The 27005-nt window shown below is 39.1% G+C and overlaps 1 protein-coding gene across 1 annotated transcript in view; it reads right to left on the bottom strand.

Moving 5' to 3' along the window:
* The window catches only part of LOC114053209 (EGF-like and EMI domain-containing protein 1), a 726964-nt gene that overhangs the window by 89415 nt on the left and 610544 nt on the right, over positions 1-27005 (bottom strand). The window contains exon 17 of the mRNA XM_027876127.1: positions 19278-19406. Coding sequence (XP_027731928.1) covers positions 19278-19406 — 129 coding nt within the window. The remainder of the gene's footprint in view (positions 1-19277; positions 19407-27005) is intronic.

Genomic DNA, 27005 nt, shown 5'->3' on the forward strand with positions numbered 1-27005 from the left:
GGTTTACATACTGTTAAACCCATTTTATTGACTGAGTAATGGCTCAGATTCTTCTTTGGTTCAGAGACAACAGTTTTAGAGCTGGAAAGGACCTCTGCAGACCACTCATTTTCTTTTTAGATGAGGAAACAGGCCAAGAGAGGTTGACTGATTGCTCAAAGTCACAAAGCAATAAATGTCAGAAGCAACATTTGAACCAAGCTCTTTTCATTTATACTGACTCCCTAAATGCCAGTGTCTCAGGAAATTTTCCTCATAAATAAAAAGATATGCATAGTAGATTTGCAGTCTCACATGCAATTATGTTTTTTTATTGTACTAAGTTATGAAAATGTTTGTTTTATTCCATAAATTAAAAATAAATTTTTTAAAATGGACAGAATTTTTTTTAAAGAAGATCATTAATTGGAAAAATTGATGGTCACTAGAAAGAGCTGAAACATGAAAATATCATCTTCCAGAAAAATGCAGAAAAGGTTTCCAAATGTTATCCCATAGATAGGGAGCAGCATTGATGGCCCATCACCTTCACTATTGGGTTACTCACTTTTCAATTGCCAGATTCAGTAAAAAAAAAGAAGAAAAATATTGACACAGACAGTCTAAACCTTCCATAATCAACCAGGAAGTGTGTGACGGCTCAATATTATTGTTTTTGAAGTTTCCAGGAAATTATTGGGTTTTTGCAAAACAAAACCCTTCTGCAAATTGCTGGGGTGGGGGAGTGTGGGGAGCACTTTCCTACAAATGGCAAATGAGTTTCCCTTCAAAGAAACTCTTCCCAGAATGGTCTGCAGGCCAGAGGATCCAACAAAGAATGATGCATCCCAGAAACACCAGAGATCTTACTTCTTTTATGAGTTTGCCAAAAGGGGAGGCTCTTGTGAATTCTGAAAGTTGTTAGACTTTGGCACGTGCTCTTTCTTTAGGATCATTTCTATGTGCCCCCAGAGAGCCCAACTGTAATTAACGTAGTGTTCTATGAACAGATTGCCCAAATGCCTAAGGAGATAAATGGGCTATCTTTGAGCCACTCACTTTATGGCTAGATAACAAGAGGTTAAAAGAGCCAGTGGAAACATGGGACATTCAGCCAACTCATCAGTTGCTTTGTCTACATCATCATTGGCTTGACTTTTTTTTTTTTAAGCTACATTGGGTACAAAAGCAAGATGTCTTGGTCTCAAATGGAAGTGTTGGTAGACAAAGGATGATGAACTTGGGATTTGAGAACTTGGTCTCAAATCTTGATTCTGACGCTAGTTCTGTGACCATGAACGAATCAGTTAACCTGTCTCAGTCTCAGTTTCCTCTTATGTAAAATGGGGAGAAGTTGGACTAACTTACCTCTGAAATTCCTTCTCATTCTCTAAGCCTATGTCCTGGAATTAGGAGAGACCTTGTTTGAATCTTGCTTCTGACCCGTACTAGCTATGTGATCGTGGGCAAATGACAACCTCTTTGACCTTCAGTTTTTCTATCTGTAAAGTAGGGACAATAACATCTGCACATCTGATTACAGTAACAGGATAGGATTAGGAACTAGGCCTGTGAATTTCATAATAGGGGGAACTCCTGAATGAGGAAAATGCCTTGACTAATGTAGGTTGGCACCTTTTTTTTTTTTTTTTTGCCATTTTTAGTCAGAGAGGTACACATAGTACTGGAATGTTAGGTGATTAGCTCAAGGTCACACAGCCAGTATGTGTCACAGGAGGGTCTTCTTGGAACTGAGACTGGCTCTATCCTTTATCTTCATCTACAGTAACATATTCAACCATATGGATTCCATTTCTTATGTCTCCTTCATCTTCTACAGCCCAAGTCCTACCGTGATAAATGTTCACTGTGATGACATGGGGTAATTTTCATTTTCCAAGGCACATTTTTTTTCTTCATTAATGACTATGGTTTAGAGGCAGAATCACATAACCGATAGAAGGAAACGCCTCGGAGTTAGGATGTCCTAGGTTCAAGTTCGGCCTCTGATACACATTAGCTTTGTTACCCTGAGCGAGTTACTCTCAGTGCTCCCACTCAACACACTAAGCCTATATGTTGTATATGTTTGCAGCCCGCAGTTTACTAATCTGTGAAATGAGATGGTTCAACTAGATGACCTTCTAGTTGTAAATCTATGTTCCTACGTTGCCTTAGTTATCGTACCTATTTCACAAGTTAGGTTGTGATGAGGATGAAATGTGATTCAAAGAACTTTGTAATCCTTAAAGCATTCAGTATTGGTGTTTATTAGGATGGGTTTTTTTTTTTAATCAAAATACACATGCCGCAAAGAAAATGTTTAAAATGAGATGGTTCCATAGTCCAGCACCAGAGGGCCATGCTGAACACATAGCATACTAGGGTTTTGACTTGACCTTTCATTTCATATAGGAAACTCTGAAGAGGAAAAATTGAGTAGGCTAGGAGGGACAGTTTTGAGGCCCATATTACTGTGCCTGGATTTGCTCCCTGGGCTCCCATTCAGCCAATAAGCTCAGGAACATTCTTGGAATATGGTTGCAGAGAACAGCATTCTCTCAATCACCCAACATGGCAACACTCAAGTCCAAAAGTCCATTTGGACAAATAGAAAATGGAGGAAGGAGGAAACTTCAGCCTGTAGTTTATGGGGCATTTTAAAAAAATGAATTTCCTGTTCCATTGTATTGCTTGAGTATCTGGTAAATGGACCAACTCAAATTCAAGGCTTTTGGACATCAACTTTTAGACACTGGGAAACTTTTAAAAATTTCTGCATTTATTTTATTTAATGGTTTCCCTAATCACTTTAAAGAAGGCAATATTGGTTGACCTTCCATTCCGTTGCTCGTTACCTTTATACTGCTGAACCCAGGGAGTCACACATAGCATTTCTGTGCCCAAGAATACAAAGGGTGCTGGTAGAAAGGCTTGCGGCCCAAAGGTTATTTTATACAAATGATAAGAAATTACTGCACAGCTGGAACTTTCTCATCCAAAGTCACATTTTTTGATGCAGAAAATTACAGCATAGGACAGGAATAAATCCAGGTTTATCCACACAAATCTCCCATTTTCTGGTTTATATAAATGCATTTTTATGAAATTATTATTTTCATATACCATCAGTCATACTCAGGCATTAAGCCCATATATAAATATAACTCATGCGTCACACACAAACCCCAAACACATATAGCTAACTCATTTCTTCAGCATCCTATTTATTCTTTTTTTTCAAGTAACATCATATTTTCTGAATTCAGAAATTGGCATCTGATAATTATGACACTGCCACGTGCCACCTCCATTTAAGACAAAATTTTAATCTGGACTAAACAAATAGCATGTAAAATAGGCATTTCCATATATATGTAGTAGAATGAGAAAAGAGGATTGTATGTGAAACTGTCAATCTCTGTTATAGATAGCTTGCTTTTCCTTTTTAAATAGGCACTAAGTTTAAACTATAGCTTTCAAATCTGTCTTGCTTGCCTGTACGTCTTTCTAGTCTTCTTATGATTCTTTTTTCTACGTGTAAAGAAAAAAAAATGATGCCTCAGATGGCCCTTTGAATTCAGCTCCTCCAGATGTCAAGTGTACCCTGGAGATCACAGTCACCAGTGGGACCAGTCCTCATCAGCAATGTGAACAAGAAGGCCTCTGGTCTAAAAGCATTTACCCAGTCCCTACTTGTAAACTTCTCCACCATATATTGATTCCCAGGAAAGGTAGGTAAACTTTACTAGCTAAGAACTTACCTGGGATTGCTTCCCAACTTGAAATGCTAGCCACAATACTGGCAAAGACTGACATGCTGATCATTTTTTTCCCTTCCTTTGAAAAAATTAATGTTGCAAGGTGTGACTTGGAAGAACAAAAGGAGAGATGCAGTTAAAAATGAAGATGATATACAAACAAAAGGCAGCAGTAAAAACTACTGATGTTTTTGAAGACTGAGATAGCTATAGCATAGGCCCTTGGGAAGGGGCAAAGGGTAGCAGAGGGAACAGGTATGTCAGTCACTCAAAAATGGAAGCAAATCTGATGAAGACCAGCCTCACCTGGATCACAGTTTTTTTGCTTAGGGTTTCCGTGCCCCAAGAAGAATGGCCTGTGGTCAAATACGACTCATGAAACCATAATCAATAGAAACAACTTGCCTTACCAACCTGAATATTTTCCCTACCCCTCCTTCCCTGCTCCCCTCCACCCACCCTCTCAAAATACCAGGTACAACAAACCAGCCCAGCTCTGAGCTCAATTATTTTCATTCCACCATTTTTTAACCTAGTAACAAAAATATTTTGTCGGGGGAAAATATTTGACATTTCAATTCCATTTGTGTTTCTGGCTTTCTGGTCTTTGCTAAAGAAGTAAGAGGAAGAAGTGGGTGTTTTATTTTAGAATTGAGAGAAAAAGAATGGTAACATTTTGGAAAGGCAGCTTCTAAGGAAAAAAGGAAAACCTAGCTCACTTCCCATTGTTCTGTAAGCCACAAATAAACCTATGGACTACTTAGCAAACATTAAAGTAAAAAGCAGTGGAAGGGGGAAAACACTGATGATTAAATGAGAATAACAGGGAGCGAAAGGTCACATGAAGATAGAAGCAAAAACACTTTGCAAAACAGAAGGTCCTACATAAATGTTTTATTTTTTTGTACTGTTGTTGTTATGATTATAATGAAGGTGAAGGTGATGAAAGAAGAGTTATTTGTTTGATCTCTCCCCCTTTCTGGAACTTCTGATGTCATCTCAGCTTCTGACAAATATCTGGAATATCCTATTCTCAAAAAGGAGAGAAGGCACAAGGCCGAGTGGATAGAAAGCTGGCTTTGGGGTCAGGGAGACCTGAGTTCAAATCCTGCCTCTGACCCATATTAGCTGCTGTGTGGCCCTGAGCAAGTCACTTAATATCTAGGTATTCTAGCTGACTCAGTTGCTATTGGTTAAGGAGAAGGTGCTAATCTGCATTGGTGGAAGGAACTTCCTCACCCATAACCTCCTTATAGTGAGATTTACAACTTTCATAGATCAGTTCAAAAAAACAAAACAACAACAAGAAAAAAACCCTGTTAAACAACTTTATTAACAAACTTCTATTTTCAATTATGATTAGTTATTATATATTCTAGGCATAAACCACTTGACATTCAGGACCGTTTGCTTTTTTGCTTTTATATCTGAGTGCCCAGCATAGGACCTGGCAGGAGCTTGAGATTTAATAAATGAATAGAAGAGAAAGCAATTGAATTGAAGGTAATTGCTGAAGCTCACTAGGTACCTAATTGACACCTGATTGGTTGAAGGATTAGGAGAAGGCTAGGGTTCATATTAAGCTACCCATTAACTGTTTTGTTGATTGTCTTTCATTTTAGAAGAGGATCACTGACATCGTGGGTGATGTCTTGACTTGCGTGTGAATTGGATTTAAGTGAGGCAGAGTTGCACAAAGTTGTCAGCCTCACTCTCTCATCTTGAACCGTTGAAGTCCAGTGGCAAGAAAAAAGTCAAGATGATTAGTGATGGCCCAGGATGTAGTAGATGATCTTGAAGCCTTTGATGTCTGACCAAGCTCTAAGCGCTCCACAGCACCTGCTTCGGCTATAGAACAAATTGCTGTCATCTGCAGCTGGGGGTGGGGGGGGGGGAAATCTTCACATACTTGTGGTAGACATCCTCCTAATGGGTTTGATGTCTGTCAGTTACCCTCAACCTAGATTAGCCCATCTCCTTAGATGGTTTTACCAGGATGTAGCCACTGTGCGTTGACTAAGATACCTGAGAAATCAGGATTTCAATTAATCAATCAATAAGTATTTATTGATTGATTGTATACTATCTGGCAGAACATATCTCAATGTAGGAAACCAAATTTGAAGGCCAAAAAACCTCAACAATTTATCTCTAGTGCTAAAAACAACAACAATAAAAGACAAATATGCTACCAATTCTGCTTTGGCCAGATTTAAGACTTTGTCTAACAGAGAACGAGGAGTGAGCCACAGCCCTCTAGTGGAAAATCCTGGAAGCACTCTGTCCCCTATTTCAGACCAACTTTGAAAGAATTCCCTAAGGAACTAATTTTATTTTGTTGAAAGAATAAGCCAGGACTTCAAATCACATTGTATCTTCAAGGATTTTCAAACTAACAGAAAATGCCTTGGTAAGATCCCTGTGACTGATGTTGGAATTTTTTCCCCCTATTAAAACCTGGACTCTTCTTGATGTGATTTGGATTTACAATGTGTTTCCTGTGTATTTCGATGACAAACTGGCTTTTGGAGAATCCAGATCTTGGAATGATAACGTTTGTTGCCCTTCATGTGAAAGGACTGAGGTTTATAGCTTGTTCCAAAAATGTTCTTCCCAAGTAGGGATGGTTACGTTTTTCAAATACAGGAAAAGCCAAGCATTTATCATCGGATAGTCCTATTACTGATTCTCTTCCTGAAATTGTTAGAAGGGGGAGGGAGGAGAAATTGTACTTGGCCCCAAATCAAATCTAAGTAGGCAGCCTTCACCCCAAGCTGAATCACTGGAGATGAGTAAAGAAGGTGTCTATTTCCCATGGGCTAACCTAAACCATTACTGAATGGAGAAAACATTTCCCAGCCATATATGGGCATATCAATGGCTCCACTCCCTCTGGCTAGTTCTGGGCATGCTGAGTTTCCTGTCTTCCTGTTCTTGGAAGATCCCCATGCACCTATCACTGTGGCTTCCTCTAGATGAGTTGTTGTTTCTTTGTGGGAATGTATCCACTATTTACTGTTCCATTCTGAGCTGAGTCACTTTTAGGGTGAAAGAATCATAGATCGAGAGTCATAGATAGGGAGCTGGCAGTATCCTCAAAGGCCATCTTGCCCATCCTACCCCCACATCTGATGGATAAGGAAATTGAGGCACAAGGATGTTAAGTAATTCGCACAAGGTTATAGCAGTGGTTAAGTATCAGAGGTGGGATTTTGTGTCTCCTATTTAGTTTTAAATAGTTTTGGTATTTTATGGGATGTCAAAATTTGTTCCCTAGGATGGTGTACGTTCAGGGCAAACTGTTTTGGAACTCACTTTAAGTCACAGTTAAGGATGCATGCATACAGTTGAGTTTGGAGAGGCTGCTGGTTTGGAGGTAACTGGTTCAAAGAGTGCCAAGGACTAGTGGAAGATTGGGGAGGGGTACCAGCTGCAGGGTGGCCCCTTACCCCTGGCTGACCACTCTCCTGCTTTAAATGAACTCATTTTGTAACACTAACAATAATAATAGCTAGCATTTATATAGCGCTTTAGTTGTAAATGCTTTATATCTATTATATCATTTGATTCTTACAACCTGGGTTGTAAAACTATTGTTATTGTTGCTTTGTTTTAGTCCTGTCTTTGTAATCCCTTTTGAGGTTTGCTTGGAAAAGATAAACCCTGTTTGGGGTTATCTTGGAAAAGATAATGGAGTGGTTTGCCTTTCCTCCTCCAGCTCATTTTACAGATAAGGAAACTGAGACAAACAAGGGAAAGGGACTTGCCCAGGGTCACACAACTAGTAAGAGGTCAGATTTGAACTCAGGTCTTCTAACTCCAGACCCAGTGCTCTATCCACTGCACCACTTAGCTGCCCTCAGACTATCATTAATAAGCACTGTTAATTATCTTTACTGATGAGGAAACTGAGGCTGAGATAAATTGAGTAACTTGCCTAGTTACATAAGCTAATAAATATCTAAGGTGAGATTTGAACTAAGGTCTTCTGACTCCAAGTGGTGAGGATGGGATCTAGACCCCAAAAAGGAAAAATCCTGGACTTTCCCACATGGCCAAATCTCTGGCATTTGGCTGAGGCTATAATCCCATCAACTGGCCTTTCATGATGGCTATATCCAATTTCCCAATTCTGTTACCCTTAACCTAGCCTAGCCCTCCACTGCCTTACCTCCCTATAGCCCCAGCCATTTCCCACACTTAATCCTAGCTAGGCTCCATTCTCCCTTGGCTGGCTGTGAAGTCCATGTCCCGAGAGTTCTGTTCACCCCAGCTTGCTGGCCAGTCCCAGTCAGATCTTCCTTAGACCCCTCCTCAAGTCACCCCAAACTAGTTGGCCACTCCTAGATTCCTCCCACAGTCTTTCTGTATATAAGGTCCATCTTGTCTCCATTAAATTCAAGGCATATTCAGGCTAATGAATACCATTTTCAAAAATACCAAGCCCAAGTCAGTCCTCATGAGATATTGGCCCCAGACAAAATGATTCCATTCATAGTTTGTGTACCTTGACTTTAGTGACTAATACATGTGTGTATATAAATACACATATAAATATGTAGATATGTATATAAATATTTGAGTATGCCTATATGTTCATGTATACACATACACATACATGCCTGTTAGAGGGTTGGTTTATGGACAGAACCTCAGAGCATAAAATTCTCCATTTCCAACGTGTGCATTTATTTGAGGTAAACGATGATATATCTAACAATTTATTACAAGGGGACATTGGAGTAATTGATTCCAACCTGTCCATTTTGTTCTGAGCCTGTTAGGGCTTGTGCCTAAAGGCGATGGATGATTACAGCAGCCATCAAGGCTTACAGAAAAAAAAAATCACTCATATCATCTGTGCTTTAAAAGAATACAGAAAAGACTCCTCTGGCCCAATGGCTGAATGCCTTAGCACCATTCTGAATGGGACACTTTAATTGCTACTTTAATTCACCAACTGATGGAGCTCCATTTGTGGTTGAGTTACAATGCCCCTGGAGCAAAAGAACTTGATTTGAGTGAGGATAGCCACAAAGGCATGGAGTTTCTCAACCCGGAGAAGAGAGAAAGAATTTGGAGTTAGTTTTTCTTAGGAGTATGTATGGGGATTTCCTTCTACCTTTGGTTTCAATGAACCTGTTAGAACATGCAAATGATTGCACTCATATTTGTTTCAGGCTAGAAGTCAGGACTTTCAGTGAAAGGTATAGTTATTTCTAAGTCTGTTTGGACATCTGCTGCCTTCAAATGTGCCTTTTTTTTTTCTGGTGGTGCTCAAGTGAAAACTCTACATGATGATTGGGTGAAAACCCTTTTGGAGATGTATGATTCATTTTAGGTAGAATAATAGATTGAGTGCTGGGTCTGAAAGACTCATCTTCAAATCAGGCATCAGAGACTTATTAGCTATGTGACCCTGGGCAAGTCACTTAACCCTGCTTGCCTCAGTTTCTTCATCTTTAAATGAGTTGAAGAAGGAAATGGCAAACCACTTCAGTATCTTTGTCAAGAAAACCCCAAATGGAGTTACAAAGACTCAAACTTGACTGAAAATGGCTGAACAACATATATTATAAAATAAACTAAGTGAAAAAGAAAAGAAAACATGAGAAACAGTAGAAAGGGATTTGGATTTGAAATCAGAGGATCTGCATTTGAATACTACCATAGATAATAATTACTTGCATCACCTTGGGAAAGTAAATTAACCTCCCTGGGCTTTGGTTTCTTCATTCATAAAATGAGGAGCATTGAACTAAATGATCTCAAAGTCCCTTTCTAGCTCAATGATCTATAAGAAGAAACTAGATCATGTACAAATGCTTAAAATGGTATCAAATTAAAAAATACCTTTTTTCAAATATTTTCTTTTGACGGATTTCAATGCTTTCTCATCACACGTGATTTCTGTTCAAATTATTATTATTTTTTTTATGCAGGATCCACTCCATGGACTGAAATCTTTTTTCTGCTTTTTGATACCTCAGATGTCCCCACATTCCAACTGGACTGTCCATCTGTTTTCTCTCATCTCCCACTTCTTTTCCCCAAATCTACACTGATATCTTCTGTTCCCTTTCTTCAGCAGTAGACATTGTCAGTTAACCCAACAGCAGACAGCCAACTCATACCTGTGACTCACCTTTCAGTTGTCCTTTGGGTCATTTGTCAATTTAATTCTTCCAAGATTATGATGTTCCATGGTTTACATTCATGTAGCATCACTTGGAAAACGTTGGTGTGCAAGAGGTGAGGTGGCTTTTGTAACAGGGAGGAGTTACGGATCATGGAAAGCACTGGGTACCATAGTGTACCAAATGAGATCAGATCCAGTATTCTTGTATGCAAATAAGGGGCAATTTATTTTTTGCTCGTGGCTCCTGCTGAAGCTGGAGTTGATTGGCTGCATGTTGAGCTGTCCACCATATTCCAAGTTATATGTGGCCTTCATTTTCCCCTCCACAGTGTAGAATTTGAAACCAACCTTTATCGAGGTGTGGTATCTTTTTACTGATGAGGTTTTGGAGTATTGGGTGACTTAATGGAAATAGTACAATTTCATCTGTGAATAAGGTGCTTTGCATAAACTCACCACATCAATATAGATTTTTTTGTTTGGACTGATGGATATCTTCCGTGACACTGACAAACACTTTAAAGGAAAATATCTCTTCTCATTTTATACTAGCTTAAAGTCAGTACCCTGTGGATCATTAAACAGTTATCTCTGTAGCTGTATTTGTTGAGTCTTATGTAATTTTAATGTGTGCGTGGGAGACATCTTGTCTGAGTACAAAAGAATCAATTGAACTGTGGATATGAAGAAGAATCCACACTTTTTAGTCAATTTGATTGTGTGCCTCTAAAGATGTAGCCTGATATGGAAAAGTAATCTGCAAAAGCCCAGCTGTTCTCTGCTCTTGTTTACATGGAGGATAACTTTGATGGCTTACATAGATCATTTTCATAAACATTTTATAAAAAGAAAATAGGCAAATTAGTCAAGATGACCATCAGTGCCTTATTTTATTTTATTTTGGTAAAATAATCATTTGTGAATTTTTCTACTAAAGTCTTCCCCTCTTTAGAATCATGGAGAACCTTTAAAATTTCATCCTAGTGCTGATTTATTCTTCTGTATGTATTTATCCATGTATAATTGTTCTTCTTGGCAGGCAGCTAGGTATGGAGAGCTAATAGACTTGGAGTCAGGAAGGTCAGTTTAAATAGTGCCTCGGATACTTACTAGGTTTGACTCTGGTCAAGTCACTTACATTTTCTCAGCCTTAATTTCCTCATCTGTGAAATAGAGATAATAATAACAATCCTTAACTTAAAAGGCTGCTGTGAGGATCAAATAACATAATTTGTCAAGTGCTTTGCAGAACTTAAAAGTGGCACATAAATAATAATTATTATTGTCATTGTTATTGACTTGATATTCTCATGGGCTATTAGTACTTCCCCACATGGTACATCAGGTACTGAGGTGGTAATATCTAAATATGGTGGTTCTATGATCGTTGCCAGTGAAGAAACATAATATTCTGGAATGTCTGTTCCATCTTGGGTCCATTTTCTTGTCCAACTTTTGATTTCTTCCACAAATATCTTGACTGGATCTTTCGCCAACTTCCACCAATTTCACTACTTTATGGGGGTCTTACTGCTACTGTCTTCCATTAACTCCCCCCAACATTGACCTTAGCTACCATTTCTTCTTAGCTGGCAAGGAAACAGTGTTTGCTGGCTGAGGTGCTTTATACGCTTTTTTAGTCTTCTCACTGTGGTAACTATTTTCTATTACTCATTTTTTTTCTAGGAAATGGTGATAGTACCAATGTTTTTACTTTCATCCATTTAATTTTCTCCCCAATTGATTTGGGTTATTATAATCTCACACAGTATCTTCTCATTTTTCTTCTTCCTTCTCATTTAGTGTTTAATTTGACCTGTGGCAGTTGAAGACTGGATTGTACACAAGCAGCTACTTCTGAAAGGGATGCTATATCTGCAACCACTCATTCCCTGTCTGTTAAGATCTTGCTTATTTAACATTTTGTGGTGTTGTTTGGTCCCTGAAACCACTACTGCCTTCTGACTCTTATTGATGAAAGTGTTCAAATATACAACCATGAAGTTTTAGGATTGTCCACAAGTTTTTTGCTTTGACAGTTAAACAAACATTTATTAAGAGCCTACCTTATACCAGGTGCTGTGTTAAGCACTGGGAATACAAAGAATGTTCAAGACAGTTCCTGAACCACTTTTCATCACTGATTTCTCTTCTTTCCCTGTGCCCATTATTCCATTAAAGTCCTTGAGCATCAAGGTATATGAAGAGTTTCTACAAGTTATTCTTTCCTTTTTTTTAACTGCCTCTTTGATAGAGGTTGGCAGCCCAATTGAAGAGTGAAGGCAAGAGAGGAGGGTTCCCTCTGGTAACGTGACTTACACACTACAGTTATTGGCCTGGTGGTCCACTTGTTTAGTTTCAACATGAGCACCGAAGGACAAGATGACCCCAGACTACCATGAATTGGTATTTTCTGTCACATGATGGAGAAGAGGGAGGATGATAAAGCCAACTTGCCAATTTCCTGTATTTATTTCCCCAATGAGAATCAGCTAGCCATCACTCAATTTAGCCACAACTTCTTTATGTTTCCTTGTTTCATTTATAGGGAGGACGTCAATATGGTCGTGATTCAAGTTTTCTGGGATTCTGTCACTGACCTATAGAATCAGAGAGTATTAGGGAGAAGGGAACACAGAGGCCATCTAGGCCAACTCTTCTATAAACAAGAAACCCTTCTATAACATACCCAACACATGGTTATTTCAGCCTCTGACCGAAGACCTCCAGAGAGGAGAAGTTGTGACTTCCTGAGGCAACTCCATTCCACTTCTGGAAAATTCTAATTATTAATGGGTTTTTCTGATGTCAAGTCTAAATCTGCCCCCTTGAAACTTCTCCTTCTTGTTCCTAGTTCTGCTTTCTGGAGCCAAGCAGAATGAGTGAATGAATGAGAAACATTATTAAGTACTTAGTATGTGCTAAGCACTGAGGATACAGATAGACAAATCTAGACAGTCTTTGTGATTAAAGAATTCAGGCCCTAATTAAGGGAGACAACACAGTTAAAGAAAGTCCAGCTATAGGACAAAGGGCAAGACCTAGAGGTCCTTAGGTTATATAAGTAGGTCAGATGACAGTGCCAGTGAATTGTTAGGGATAGAGTAAGAGCACATGGTCAGGCCTGGAGGATGTTAGGAGATTGTGGCAGGGCAAACAGTAAGACCTAGTAGTGTTTCACATCATGGGCAAGAATGGTGTTATTGATGTTCTCCTCATTCAGGTCTTGTGAGCAGTCAAACAGCCCAAGTGAAAAAGGAAGGCAAAGGAAGAGAGCTCTCTCCATTTATAGTAAGTCTTCCCATAGTCCAATCATCTTGAATGTATATTTTCCCTCACAAAATGGGTGGATTGATTACAACTATCTATAGCTTCTGATCCTGTATACCTATATTCTCCCATATATTCTCCACAGAGAATCTAACCAATGCGCAGCAGCTTTCCTCCAGGTTTTTTTTTTATACCTTATAAATCTACAAGATGTTCATTTGTTATCATTTACTCTTAGTACATGACCAACCCAACTCCATTTCTTGTATATTTCTTTAGTTAGTTAGGTGACATGGTAGATAAGGCACTGGACTTAGATTCAGGAATACCCGGGTTCAAGTTTGAATTTTCACTGGTATTCTGAAGTATTTGTTAGTGACAATAATACTTATTTTTCTGTTGATCTCCACTTGAACATTCTTCACCACCCTTTCATCATCTAGTCCCTGGATCCTGCATTTCCATACATGATTTAATCTTCACAATATAAATTCTTCCTGAATCACACTTTTACCTGTTATTTACTAGGGAGAACAATGCATAGAATCCTGTAAAGTCAGAAAGACCTGAGTTCAAATCCACCTCAGCACCCATTAGCTGTGAGACCTTGGGCAAGTTACTTAACCTCTGGCTGCCTCAGTTTTATTGTCTATATCATGGAGCTAAGAGTAGCACCTACCTCATAGGATTATTGTGAGGATCAAATAAGATAATACTTGTAAAATGCTTTGAAAACCTTAAAGCACTATACACATGTTTGTTGTTATTGTTAATAAATAAGAATATGACAAACCCTTCCAGAATCATGTTCCAGTAATGAGTGTCATTTCACCAAATCTCAGTAACTACTGTGAAATTCAATTATCTTTTCTGTTAAATTAGCATTCTTAATGCACCTTGATTTTTACTTCTATTGTGTGCATTTATTTGTGTATACACAATTTTATTGTTGTTCCTTCTCTTGGATTTTTGCTTTTGGCAAATTTTTGGGTATCTCTCCCACTACTTTAGAAAGATACACTCTTTTCTACCCGTCTTATGTGATCTCTGATCCTGATGCCTTCCTTGGTCTCTCAGGGGTCTGTTTTAAAGTTTGCAATCAGTTTTCCATCTCACCAGGGGTTCCTAACAATGTTTTGAATCATAGGTATGAATAATATGGGTATTATCTCCATTTTTCAGAGAAAGAAACTGAGGTTTGGAGAGCTTAAGTGATTTGCCCTTGGTCAGATATCCAGTCATTGTCAGAAGTGAGTTTTAAACCCAAGCATTCCTGACTCCAATATCAACACTCTATTCATTATACTACATTTCTAGCTTTGGTATGGGATGATGGAAAAACTCAGCCAATATTGCATTTTAATATAGAGCTCAAAAAGCCTCCACACTCTTGAAGACACAATGATCTCAAGGGGGTACTTTTATTTCTGTGACACACAGTGGGTCCTTCTTTAATCCCCACTCTTTATTCTTCATTTTTCTATTGTCATAGGGTTGGCATGAATGTCCCAACTCCTATAGAATATGCTGTGTCTCAGATGAGTTTTAGCCCTGAAAACAGAGAAGTAGAACTAATGTCAGACAGGTCTACTGTGAGGAAATGGTGTAGTAGAGCCATCTGGTGGCCACGGAGTTATTCAGCAAGTTTTAAAAGTGATTGGAGAAAATCAAGAGGGAAACCTAAGGCGAATTATATCATTAAAAGCTCAAAAGAGAAACCACAGCCTGGAGTGAAATAGAAACACTGGCAAAGGGCTAGCATTGCCAGGAAGCTGCCAGATGACTGTTGGGGTGTGGCCAATTCAATTTAGCCTAGAATGGAATCACAGAGTGTTTTTAGAGGAGTTATGGACCTGATCTGCTGGTTTTACAAATGAAGAAACTAAGGTTTAATAACCATCCTAGACTTGCATAGCCAAGTAGAGCCAGCACCGGTGTGAAAACTCAGGTCTTTTGGTGAATTGTCAAGCTCTAAGTCATGACAACACATTGAGGTCGTTACTGGAAATGAGCCTTCCGTCCAGAAAGCATTAATTGAAAACTTAAAGATCAAAAGACCATAGGGGAAGGGGCCTTAAGGGTCATTGAGTCCAACCACATGCAGAGATGAAGAAACAGAGACTTAGAGATCAAAAATGACTGGCCAAAGGTCCCAAGGTAACACAGCTGGGATCCCATCCTATGTCTTGGTTCCAGACTCAGCTTTCTTTCCCTTACACCATGATAACTATCCTCCTGAGCCAGATAGTCTTTAAAAGAGGAAAAAAAATAACTTCTAATTCAGTCTAAGGACAAGATAAGCTAGGAGCCAGTTAATATGAACAATGAATCTCATGAAGTGGTTGCATTATTTGAATTAAAATTGCATATTTCCATTGGGTTGGAGCCAAAAACCATATTTTATCTAATAACAACTTTGAAGAGTGAGAATTGAAATACGTGTGACTGCTTCAAGGCATCAATTATTTGCACTAACCTGGACCTAACTAGGTCCAAACTTTTCTTCGTATTATTATAGTTATTTTTGCCATAAACGTAACTATGAAGTTGGTCAGGCTTAGATGTGTCACAGCACATCTGGACAAGCATTTCATCTTTAAGCTGGTGATGTCCATGTTGTTTTTAACTTGTGACACTTAAAGGATAAAGTATTTTAATACACATTCCTTGTCTATTTCCCATCAATCAAGGATTTAATGGTATGGATCTGGACCTGGGATTACTCAGTGTAATAAACTCCTGGAAAAAAGACTTACTCCATGAAGGCAATCAAGCCCCTCAGCTGTAACTTACAGCATGAGAGAACTGTCTGAGACATGGAGAAATTAAGTGATTTGCCCAGGGGCACACAGAAAACACATGTCAGAAACAAGACTTAAATGTGCCATAGTTCATGATTGTAAGGTCAGCCCTCTATCTGCTAAGTGATGCTGCTTTTCAATTGCTAATAATTACAGGGATATTAACAATGGCTAGCACTTAATAGAGAGTTTTCAGATTCAGCCAAATGCTTTGCCTGTGTTGTCTCACAAGCAACAACCGGCCCTTTGGTGGTGCTTTCTAGTTTGCAAAGTGCTTTCCAATCATTAGCTCTTTTGAACCTTGTAATTGGCAGGAATATGGACCAATGAGAAAGCCACTGTGTCAGGAATTGGAGGACCGTGGAGCTGGAGCGGAAGGCTAGTTATTTATCATCCGTGTGACTTGGTACATGTCCGAATCTCTCTGGGCTTGAGTTTCCTCATTGGTAAAATACTTAAAAACCAAAGTTGTTGAGAGGAAAGGGCTTAGTTAACTTTGAAGTATCAGAGCCATATGTAGCAGCAGCAGCAGCAGCACCTTTCCCCCACCACTTGAGAAAGCCTTTCCCTGTGTTTCCAACTGCCAGAAGCCTCCCCCACTAAATCTACCTTTCATTTCCTTGTTTGTTTCTTGTTTGAACCTAACTATTTTTATGTTGTCTCCTCTGTTAGAATATGAGTTCTTTGAGAGTAGGGCTTATTTTTACCTTTCTTTGTAGTCTAAGCACTTGGTACAATTCCTAGTAAATAGTAAGTGCTTAATAAATGCCTGTTGTTAAATTATCTTCTATATATCTCTATGGTTATATACATACGCGCACATATATACACACATGTATATATATATAAGTTCATACATATATGTCTGTATATACACACACACACACACACACACACACACTCCGTAGCATAGTGCTATAGAGAGTGCTGACTGGCAGTCAGCAAGACTTGGGTTAGAAACCTGCCTCAGATGCTTAAGAGCTGTGTGCCCCTGGATAGTAACTCAACTTCCCCAGGGCTCAGTATCTTCAACTGCAAAATGGGACAGCTGGACTCAATGACCTCTGAGTGGTCTCTTCAATCTCTAGATCTGTTCTAGGAAATTCTCATAGAGTTTAGACATAGAGAAATTAAGCTGGCAGGGACCTTAGACATATCATCGAAGCTAATACACTTACTTTATGGATGAGGAAATGAAAGTCAACAGAGGGGTGAAGGACAGCACAAGTTTTCAGAGCTAGGAAGGACCTTTGAGGTCATCTCATTTTAAACTCCTGTTTTGCAGATGAGGAAAAAAATAATAGAAGTCTAGAAACTACAAGACAATCAAGATCGCACTTGTAATAAGAAAGGAGGAATTGGGACCCAGGTCCTCCTCAAAATCCGGTACTTTCCCCACAGCATCACCGTTAACCTCTATTGCTATCACAATACTTTTTTGAATATAGGGTTTTCTGGCAAAAAGAAATACAATCTCTATGCATTTCTCATCCTTTCCGTGATAATCCTTGAAGATGCAAGGTTTAAAAAAAGTCTTCTCTACCACAAGATGGCGGTGCAGCCCCATAAGTAACATCAATCTCCTCCTGTAGGTAAATTTCTTCAACCTATTATAAATTAACAGATAATTTTGAAAACTAAACAGCTGTAATTTTGGTGAACAGTTATTGGCTCATAAAATAGAAATGACAAGTTGCACACAGATCCTTCTACAAAACCCTCAATCACAGCCTTCAATATTTGCACAATGCTCCAGCCAGGATACGTTTTTTCCCCTCCTTCGTTTTCTTCGTTTTGTGGTGTGAAAACAACTTCACAAGAACACGCCACAGATCATTTCATGCATGAGCTATGTTGCAAATTCGATCCAAAATAACTCTTGCTTCAGTTTAGCAAATTACTATGTGATAACATATTCACTTCTAGAATTTCATGGTTTTAGGAGAGAGGCTTTATTCTCCTTCCCGACATGACTAGTGGGGGATCTATTTTTAGCTGCACTAATAACCTTTAGAACAGATTAAAAATCAGCTTCTACCTTTGTTTACCAAGGATTCCAGTCAAACCCTCCCTTCTCCAGTAAACTCTTGTTCTACTTTTTTCAGGGAGTGGGCAAGTCTCAGTCACTGTGGTGAATTGAGAGTGAGTTTGCCCCACTCTATTGTATTGTTCCACCTTACATCAATTTCCCAGTCTATTTTAGGAAGAAATAGGGTTTGGAGTCTCTACTGCACCGGAAGGAATTCTCTGTTTTTCTCATATTGTCCTTTTAACAGTAGTTTTTAACCTGGGGATCTGTGAACTTAAAAAAAAAAAATCTTGATAACTGTATTTCAATAGAAGTAGTTTCCTTTGTGAATCAACATATTTTATTTTATGCATTTCCTGAGAAGGGATCCATAGACTATAAGCCTGTCAGAGAGGTCCGTGGCATAAAAATGGTTGTCATGCCTTAACAGGGTTTCCAGAGCACATACATTGCATAGTAGGTAGAGGGCTAGCCTTAGAATCTGAATGATATATACTCACACATGATAGAGCCATGAGTAAACTGCTTTATCTCAGTGCCTGCTGGAAACTCTAAGACTTAAGTGGTCAATTTGTGTTGGTGGAAGGAGTTCCTGACATTGATATATAGAGAACAGATCCTGACTAAATCTCAATGTGATTCCCAGTTGCTAATACAGGGGGTTTATTTTCTGTGTGACCCTGGACAAGTCACTTAACATCAAACTAATATTACAAGAAGTGGTAAATGATGGAGTAGACAAAAGCATTCTACTTAAAGTCATGTCAGGAAGATCTGGGTCCTGTCCTTCCTATGGCCCTAGCTGTGTGACCCTGGGCAAATCACCTCTGATCCCGTTTGTTCTGTAAAATGGGTAGAACAACACCTATAGGAGCTCCCTCATGGGGTTGTTGTGACAATTGAATTAATATATATAAAGTACTTTGCAAATCTAAAAATGCCAGAAAAACGATAGTGTTTTCTAGATGCAGTATTACAGAAAGGTTTGGTGATAATAGGCTGGTCAGTGACATTGGTTGAAGCACTCTGCTGTAGGATGTGTCTCGTTAGGCTGAACCTTTCACTCTCCAGAGTCCCTTTGTTTATTCCATTCTTGGAGGCAACGAGGCTCAGAAAAGCCTGATGCAAAGACCAGTCCGTGTGGGGCTCAGTGGTACACAGGGACAAACCTGGAAACACGCCCAGCCCAATCACTCGACCTCCAGTTGCTACCCAAAGCCGCCTCTGTTGAGAATGATGGGAGCTGACCTGCAAAAAGTCTGCTCACAAATTAAAGGAGAAAGGCAGGAAGAAATTACCTTCTTGGCAGAATGTTCCCGTCCACTCAGCTGGGCAGGTACAGGCTCCGTTCACAGGGTCACAAACAGCTCCATTCTTGCATTGACAGCTGAACTCACACTTCGGACCAAAGGTCCCCTCTGGGCATTCTGCACACAAATAAAAGGATACATGGGAATGACACGATGTCAGCTACTTCAGAGCAGCACATTGAGAGTGGCGAGAGACCAGAACTCTTATTAAGTGCCGAAAGGCAAGGACCAGGGTCTTACTTGATCTCCACAAATGCAGAATAAAGTGACCGTTAACAGGCAATTGGCAAGATGTTAGCCGAGACTCTGATGTGGGTAGCATGTGCTGGGCTTTATTGCCACATGTGTGGGGCCAAATGGGAGCCTGGAGAGTTCCTGGGGAGGCTGCGATGCTTGCCACAACAGCAGTGCAGGCTACGGTTTCCCAGATTACAACTCCCCAGTTCCTCATTCGGGTTGATGGGCTGCACACAGTGTTCTAGAACTTTCTCTTTGCCCCACATCCACTGAGTGTTTAACCTGCTACCATAGGTGAGCTGTGGTACGCTCCCTCATCCTATTCCATGGGGTCTTCCTTTTTTTTTTCTTTTTCTCCTCTCATATCTTTTTTTTTTTTTAAAATAAAAGGAGGCTATGAACTCTCAGACAAATCTCAAACCTGGGAAACACCCACACAAATCAAGTCTCATCTGTGAGGTTATCTTAACAGCCCATCTGAAGTATCAGTTTGAGGCTTAGGGAATCTCTCAATCATTCACTATGTCATCTTCCAACCAAGCAAAAATAGAAAGATGTTTCAGCTCTCAGGCCATTGTTCCCTAGGGGGGAAAAGATAACTCTCAATTGTCACTTTTGAAGTATATATATTTGAAGTAATTAGCAAGAGGAAATTCACGTAATAAAGCAAAATCAAAGATCCTTTCCCCAGGTGCAGGGTTGTAATTGTAGTTGTTTTGCTTGTGGTCTGTAATTTCATCACTTGTCAAGTGAAATTAACCAACATTCATTAAGTATTAATTATGTGTCAGTCATTGTGCTGGGGGGAGATCTATAGAAAAGCAAGAATGGTACGTGACCACAAGGAGCTTACAATCTAACAGGGAAGATAACATGCAAACAACTTTGTTTGTTTCCTTATGGAAATTTCTCCTGCCGATGTAGATCAACCAACTAATTAATAACCATTTATTAAGAACCTACTGTGTGCCAGGCATTTTAGGTTTTAGAGTCACAAATACAAAGAAAGAAACAATCCCTACAAATTCATCACCTCTAATTCATAATCTTAGAATGTTGCTTGTGATACTGGGAACTTGGTTAACTTACCCATGGTCTCACATCTAGTTTGAATCATTAAATAAAGAATTTTTTAAAAAATCATTAAATGCTTACTATGTGCCAAACACTCTGCTGGTGTATTAGAGGCAGGACTGGAGCCCAGGTATTTCTGACCCCCTGGCTGACCTTCTTGCCACTATACCATGCTCCAAAGAGATTTTGCCTATTTTTATTAGGGTATTTATTTTCATACAATTGGAAATCTTTAGGAGCTTCCAATGTATTTTAAATACTCAACATATATTAGTGTTAAAAGATTTTATATTAAAGTTATCATTAGCTAAATATTAATTTTCATGAGCCAGTTGAAATTTTTATCAGAATTAAGTTATTCCAGCCAATCCAGCTCTGCTCCCAAATTCCGATGGAAAATTTTACATGATTCAAATATTGTCTCTATTTCTGAATGCCAAGTCTGAAGCCTGTGACAGCTGCAGATGTACATGGAGTTAATGGTGTTTGATAATTTAAAGGAAAACAAAAACGTCCCCAAATATAAGGACAAACATAGCATGCAGAACTTGAGGTTGTTAAAAAAAACCAAAACACCATGGGATCTATTAGGAGATAAAAAATACCATGGACAGAAGAGAAATTGTTGCCTGTAGTAATTTATCCATTAATCAACAAGCATTTATTAAGTACTTATTATGTAAGAGGCATTGTACTGGGTGCTGGGGATACAAAGACAGAAATCAAATATTTCTTGCCATCACAATCAAGGATTTCCCATTTTAATGGACAGCTTGACATATACACTGATAAGTAAATACAAAGTACAAAGTACATATAAAGTAAGTATTTTGGGTGATGGTCCTAGCAACTGAGAGGATTAGAAAATACTTCATGTATGAGGTGGCACTTGAGATGAACTTTGAAAGAAACTAGGCATCCATGGTAGTTGAGGTCAAGGAGACTTTCATCCATTGTAGGCATGGAGGATAGCCAATGCTAAGGGCTCAGAGTTTGTGTGATGAATAACACAAAGGCCAGTTTGGTTAGAATGAAGATAGCCAGCACAGGAGTAAAGTATAATAAGGGTGGGAAGGTAGGCTGGATTTAGGTTGGGAACTGCTTTAAATGGCGATGAGGAGTTTATATTTGATCCTAGAGGTGATGGTAACAACGATTATCTGTGGTGCTACATTTAAGCTTCAATATAATCACACACTGTAGGGCGACACCTATGACCATACTTAAATGCTATTTGTGCCATTTAAGTATGTGATGTCACTCTTGATAATTAGTATCTACCCTCAACTCTGTGTGATTGTGTCTTTGTCTTTTTTCTCAGGGACTAACTCCTACATGAAGCCGTTCTTGATCTTTCTGGTTGTTGGACATTCTCTTTCATTTGATATTAGTATGTATTGATTTATACATGAGTTACAGTTATTTATCTGTGCACATGTTGTATCATGCTAGTAAAATATCAACTCCTTGAGGGCAGGTCTTTTTGTTTTTAATTTTTATGTCCCCAGTGTATAAAACATCGCGTTGCAGACAACAATAGTTGACTTTCAAAAAAGAGCTTTAAGGTTTATAGAAAGCTTGACAAATATTATTTTATTCTCGCAACAACTCTAGAAATTAGTTACTATGACTATATCCATTTTGGAGATGAGGACTTTGAGGCTGAGAGAATTTAAGTGACTTGTCCAGGGTCACAGATTTAGTAAGTATTTGAGGCAGGATTTGAACTCAGGTTTCCCTGAATCTAAGTTTATCTACTGCACCACTTTGCTGACAAGTAGGCAACTAATTAACATTTGGTGAATTGAATTGGACTGGAACCCCAATGAGGGACCCGAGCAAAGATCACAGGTGAAGCAACAAAAGCTCAGCAATCAGTTAATAAGGAAAAAGGGAAGAACATTTATGGAAGGATATAGGATAGCTTAAGAATACCACATTTGTTTCTTTGCATTTCGTTCTTTGTTGCTCCTTTTCCTCATCTCAGGTCACAAATCTTGGCTTTGTAGCATATGGAAATGGCCATGGTATGAAAAATGCACTTCTGATTTAGAGGCTTGGGGTGAGAGGTTTGGTGGAGGCAGCGGGGGGGTGGGGGTGGGGCTGGTGTGTGATAAGCAATATCTCTCCAAGGGCAAGTATCCAAATAGCCCAGTTTCATGCAAATGTCCCGATAATAAAAAGCACAGGAGAGGTATTCCTAAACATGTAAGATATGCAGGCAGAATTATTTATAAACCAAATCATTCTGAAGCTGCCCATGAGGCATCAGCAAGCCTTTAAGGGTCCCATATGATCGGTGCTATAAGTAGTGCTGGAAACAACATAGCGCTATAATAAACCATGGGTAGCTATGGGAGCAGGCACGGCATTTACTCCCCCAAATAGGGTTTATTTTTCCTCTGTACACTCCTCTTGGTAAAATATAAGCCCCAGAGTGAAGTGTGCATCTGGATTTATGGACTAAGGGACATTGGGGGCTCTCCACAAAAGCCTAGGAATGATAATCTTTGCAGTGGCTTGTCTTAACATTAGTCACCACCATTGGTGCTTATTAAACTCTCAATAATAGTAAGACCCCACTACTGATGGCACATTCCAAATGAACTCACCATGTGAGCAAAAAAGATGCCTAGATTCCAGATGCAGCACTCGACCAATCGTTTTTTAGTGGTACCAGCCATACAAAAGGCTTTGCAGACATATTTTTGTGTTTTGTTTCTCTCTGCTGCCCTGGATCCTGGATTCCTTTACAGAATAATTATTTGGCCACCAAAGAGAGGTGGGCTTATCATCCTGTTAGTAGGGAGCATCTGATACTCGGCAAATCCAGAGAATTACATTTTCAATAGAGTGAAGTGGTGCTTCAGGGCACCAAGCAAAAGAAAAAGAAATGGAGCAAAGGTCGGAGGGGGACCCCTTCCATCATTTTCATTTTTTATGATGGAGGGAATTAAAAAAAACAAAACATATGCAAAAACTCCACTATTAAAGTTCCACGATATAAGAACAATACCAGTAGTAATCTAAGGATTATGGGAGTGGGGGAATTAGCCAATAATCTAGATTTCTTCACAGCTCAGTGGCTTTATTCAGTCATTTGTTTTGAGTACTAATGGATAAATTCACGTTGGATTGGAGATCCTAAGGTTATATTTCACATTTGCTAATTAATAGCTCCATTTGGTTCTTAAATAGGACTGTGGGATGTACCTTCATGGGCCCAGAAATTCCAGAGAAGAATAAAGGAGTGCAAGGGGACTGAAAATATTTCTGATTATAACTCAGGCCATTTAACATTTGTGGGAGATGGTGTGGCGCCAATATCCTGTTAGCCTCTGCTTCGAAGGATATAGTAGCCAAGTGTGATGGACAGAATTATGATTCTGTGGCTGGAAGAGGTAGGCTCATATCTCAGGGTAGTCAATAGCTACCTGTGTGCCTCAAGGCAAGTGCTTCCCAAGTAGACTTCAGTTTCCTCATCTGTAAAATTAAGGAATTAGTGTGGACGATCTTGAAATTCCTGTCTCAATCTATGATCTTGTGATCCCATCAGTATTTATTTTTAAAGCAGGAAAAATCATCTTTGTCATCATTTCTTTCCAGGGCATTCCCATGCCTGGATAGTACATTTCCCTCACTTTTCCCTCACAGAATTTCTGGCTGTCCTTTAAAGTACAGCCCAGGCACCACCTCCTATAGGATTCCTTTTCTGAGCCTACCATCTGCACCTCCTCTGTCACCCCACCCCCATTTGTTAGTGTTTCCTCTTTCTTGACATTACTTTATATTTACTTGGTTTACTCATCTATGCACATTTTGTGTCCCCATCCTCATAACAGAATTTAAGCTTGAGGGAAGAGACCTTTTTATTTTTAACTTTTTATCCTCAGTATCTAACATACTGACTTTCACTCAGCTGACATATGCATTCACATGTGTGTATCGCACATATGTGGCATATATGTAGCCATATCACATATATACACACATTCAGATATAAACACACATGCACATATGTATATATACAATGTACTATGTTTGGTGTGTATGTGTATATACATATGTGACTGTATAGACATATGTATATGCATTGCATATGTGCATGTGCATTCACATCCGCATGCATATGAGTAAAATTGAATCTCTGTACCAAAGGGAAATGGAATGAATCTTTTACTACCTGATATTTTCAGAGAAGCACCATTCTTTATGCCTTGTACAGTGACCATATGTAATGTCTTTAGACATCTAGATTTCTGTGCTGGCACTTTATCTAAATGGGAGGTCTAGTTGAAACCCTTGTGACACTTGTTTCTAGACTTTGACATTAGAGGAAGGAGTTCAAAGGAGAAACAGCCATTAGGGGAAAGTAGTGGGAAGATTAAAAATGGTCTAGTCCATGGGTGGTTAGGAGACCTAGATGAAAAGTGGGCTGAATCATGAATAGTGAAACCCTACAGTAACCCTTTCATCTTTCATTCGTCCTTTGAACTGAAATCAACCTCAACAACTGAAGATGAAAAGTATCCAAAGACATGACAAGGACCTTTAAATTACCATGGACAGTTACTGGCTGTGATCCCGTGTTGTAGGATACTCTCTAAGTGCGCAGACACAACACCCAACAGCTCTTTTCATCCTCAACACTGAACTCTAATTACTGAACAGGCTGCTGGAGCCAAACATCATTGAAAATAACTTGGGGACCAATAGATTGCACTTGAATTCAAATGACTGACTAAGATAGCCAGTGCTAAAATAAGCATGCTCTGGAAAGCAGATCTCACTTTCAAGTGAGGAAACTAGGAACTCAAAACTTGGAAGATGTACCATATAACCAAGAGAGGAGGGGGGAAAGGGGGAGAGAGACAGAGAGACAGAGAGACAGAGAGAAGAGACACATAGACAGAAGAAAGAGATGGAGAGAGAGAAAGTTAGAGACAGAGACAGAAAGAAACAGAGACACAGAGAAGAGACACACATAGACAGAGAGAAACAGAGATGGAGAGAGACAGAGAGAGAGAAGATGTGCACATGCACATGCATACACAGAGAGAGAGAGATACAGAGAGAGAGAGAGAGAAAGCTATACCCATTCCTTGATCCCTTCCACTTACATACTAGATTCCACACACCAAGTGTGTGCTTGGATTGTTTTCCTATGTAATTGGCTTCACAGAGACATAGGCTGGTAGGCATCACAATCATTATGGTACTTCATGTAGTCAGTTAAGTATCCTCAGACTGATCTGCAACAACCAGCATCATAAAGCAGCAAAGAAACACACAATTGATGTAAGAATGAATTTTACACTTGAAGCAACAGGCAGCTTTACATTTGGAGATGACATTCAGAACGATGTAATAATACTTCTTACCATGCAGATTTATTGAACGCTATGTCTTGGAAACAGATTTCACTTTAAAGGCAAAATGATTCCCAATGCCAGATGAACAAAAGAAAATAGACATCTCCAACTGGCAAAAACCTTCCAATCACTCCCCCAGAATTTGAAGGAAGAAATACAGCTTTGGGCTTTTCAATCAGTTTCCCTTAAATGGCATTTTAAAAAATTCAAGAAAGCTGGAAAAATTATGAGGAAATGATGTGGACAACAGAGATATCATCCAGCTCTACTTTATGGATTAAAACAAGCAAAACACTTAAGGCTTACTATCATTTTATGGATTACAGTGATAGCTATGCCATTTAAGGATGCTGGGATTCTATGGATCTCCTGAGTAACAGCTTTCCCTCATCCCTCCCACCCCTTAAAATTCTTGGTTTCTTCTAAAGCAGTTCAAATGCCACACCCAATATGAAGTGTTTCTTCAACTGTTCTTACCCTTATTTATTAGCTCTCTTCACCTATTGAAATCAAATGGTTATTACTTTTACACAGGCTCTCTGTATTCACTGTTGTCCCTCTTCTACTCACCTCACACGTTCCCCAGTAAAATGTAAATTCCTTGAAGGTAGGGACTGTTTTACTTTGGTAGGTATATAAGGACATGACACAGAAACATAAACTTACCCATTTCAATATATTATTTTAGGAACCTCTCTGTCTTTATCTGCCTGTCTCTCGTCTTATCCTTATTGTCAAAGGTCAAAGTTACTTCTTTCCACCACTTTGCTTCCAGTTCCTACTGGTTCACTTAGAAAATTTCCCCTTGGAAAAGCACCTAAGATAGCTTCCTATTGCCTGATAAACCCTAAACTTTAAAAGCAGTCATTTTAAATGTTTTAGTAGAGATGATAATTTGTATTTCCAAAATGGGTTTCCCTAGAAATTCCTTCCACTTAATTTTTAAAACATTTGGGATTTTGGTAGGAAGTATATGTTTTTGACTACTGAGAAAATGTCTTTTCTTTGTCTTTGCTAAATATTTTGTGGGGAA

The sequence above is a fragment of the Vombatus ursinus genome, unplaced genomic scaffold (assembly GCF_900497805.2).
Source record: "Vombatus ursinus unplaced genomic scaffold, bare-nosed wombat genome assembly UNPS02014810.1, whole genome shotgun sequence".
Classification (NCBI taxonomy): Eukaryota; Metazoa; Chordata; class Mammalia; order Diprotodontia; family Vombatidae; genus Vombatus; species Vombatus ursinus.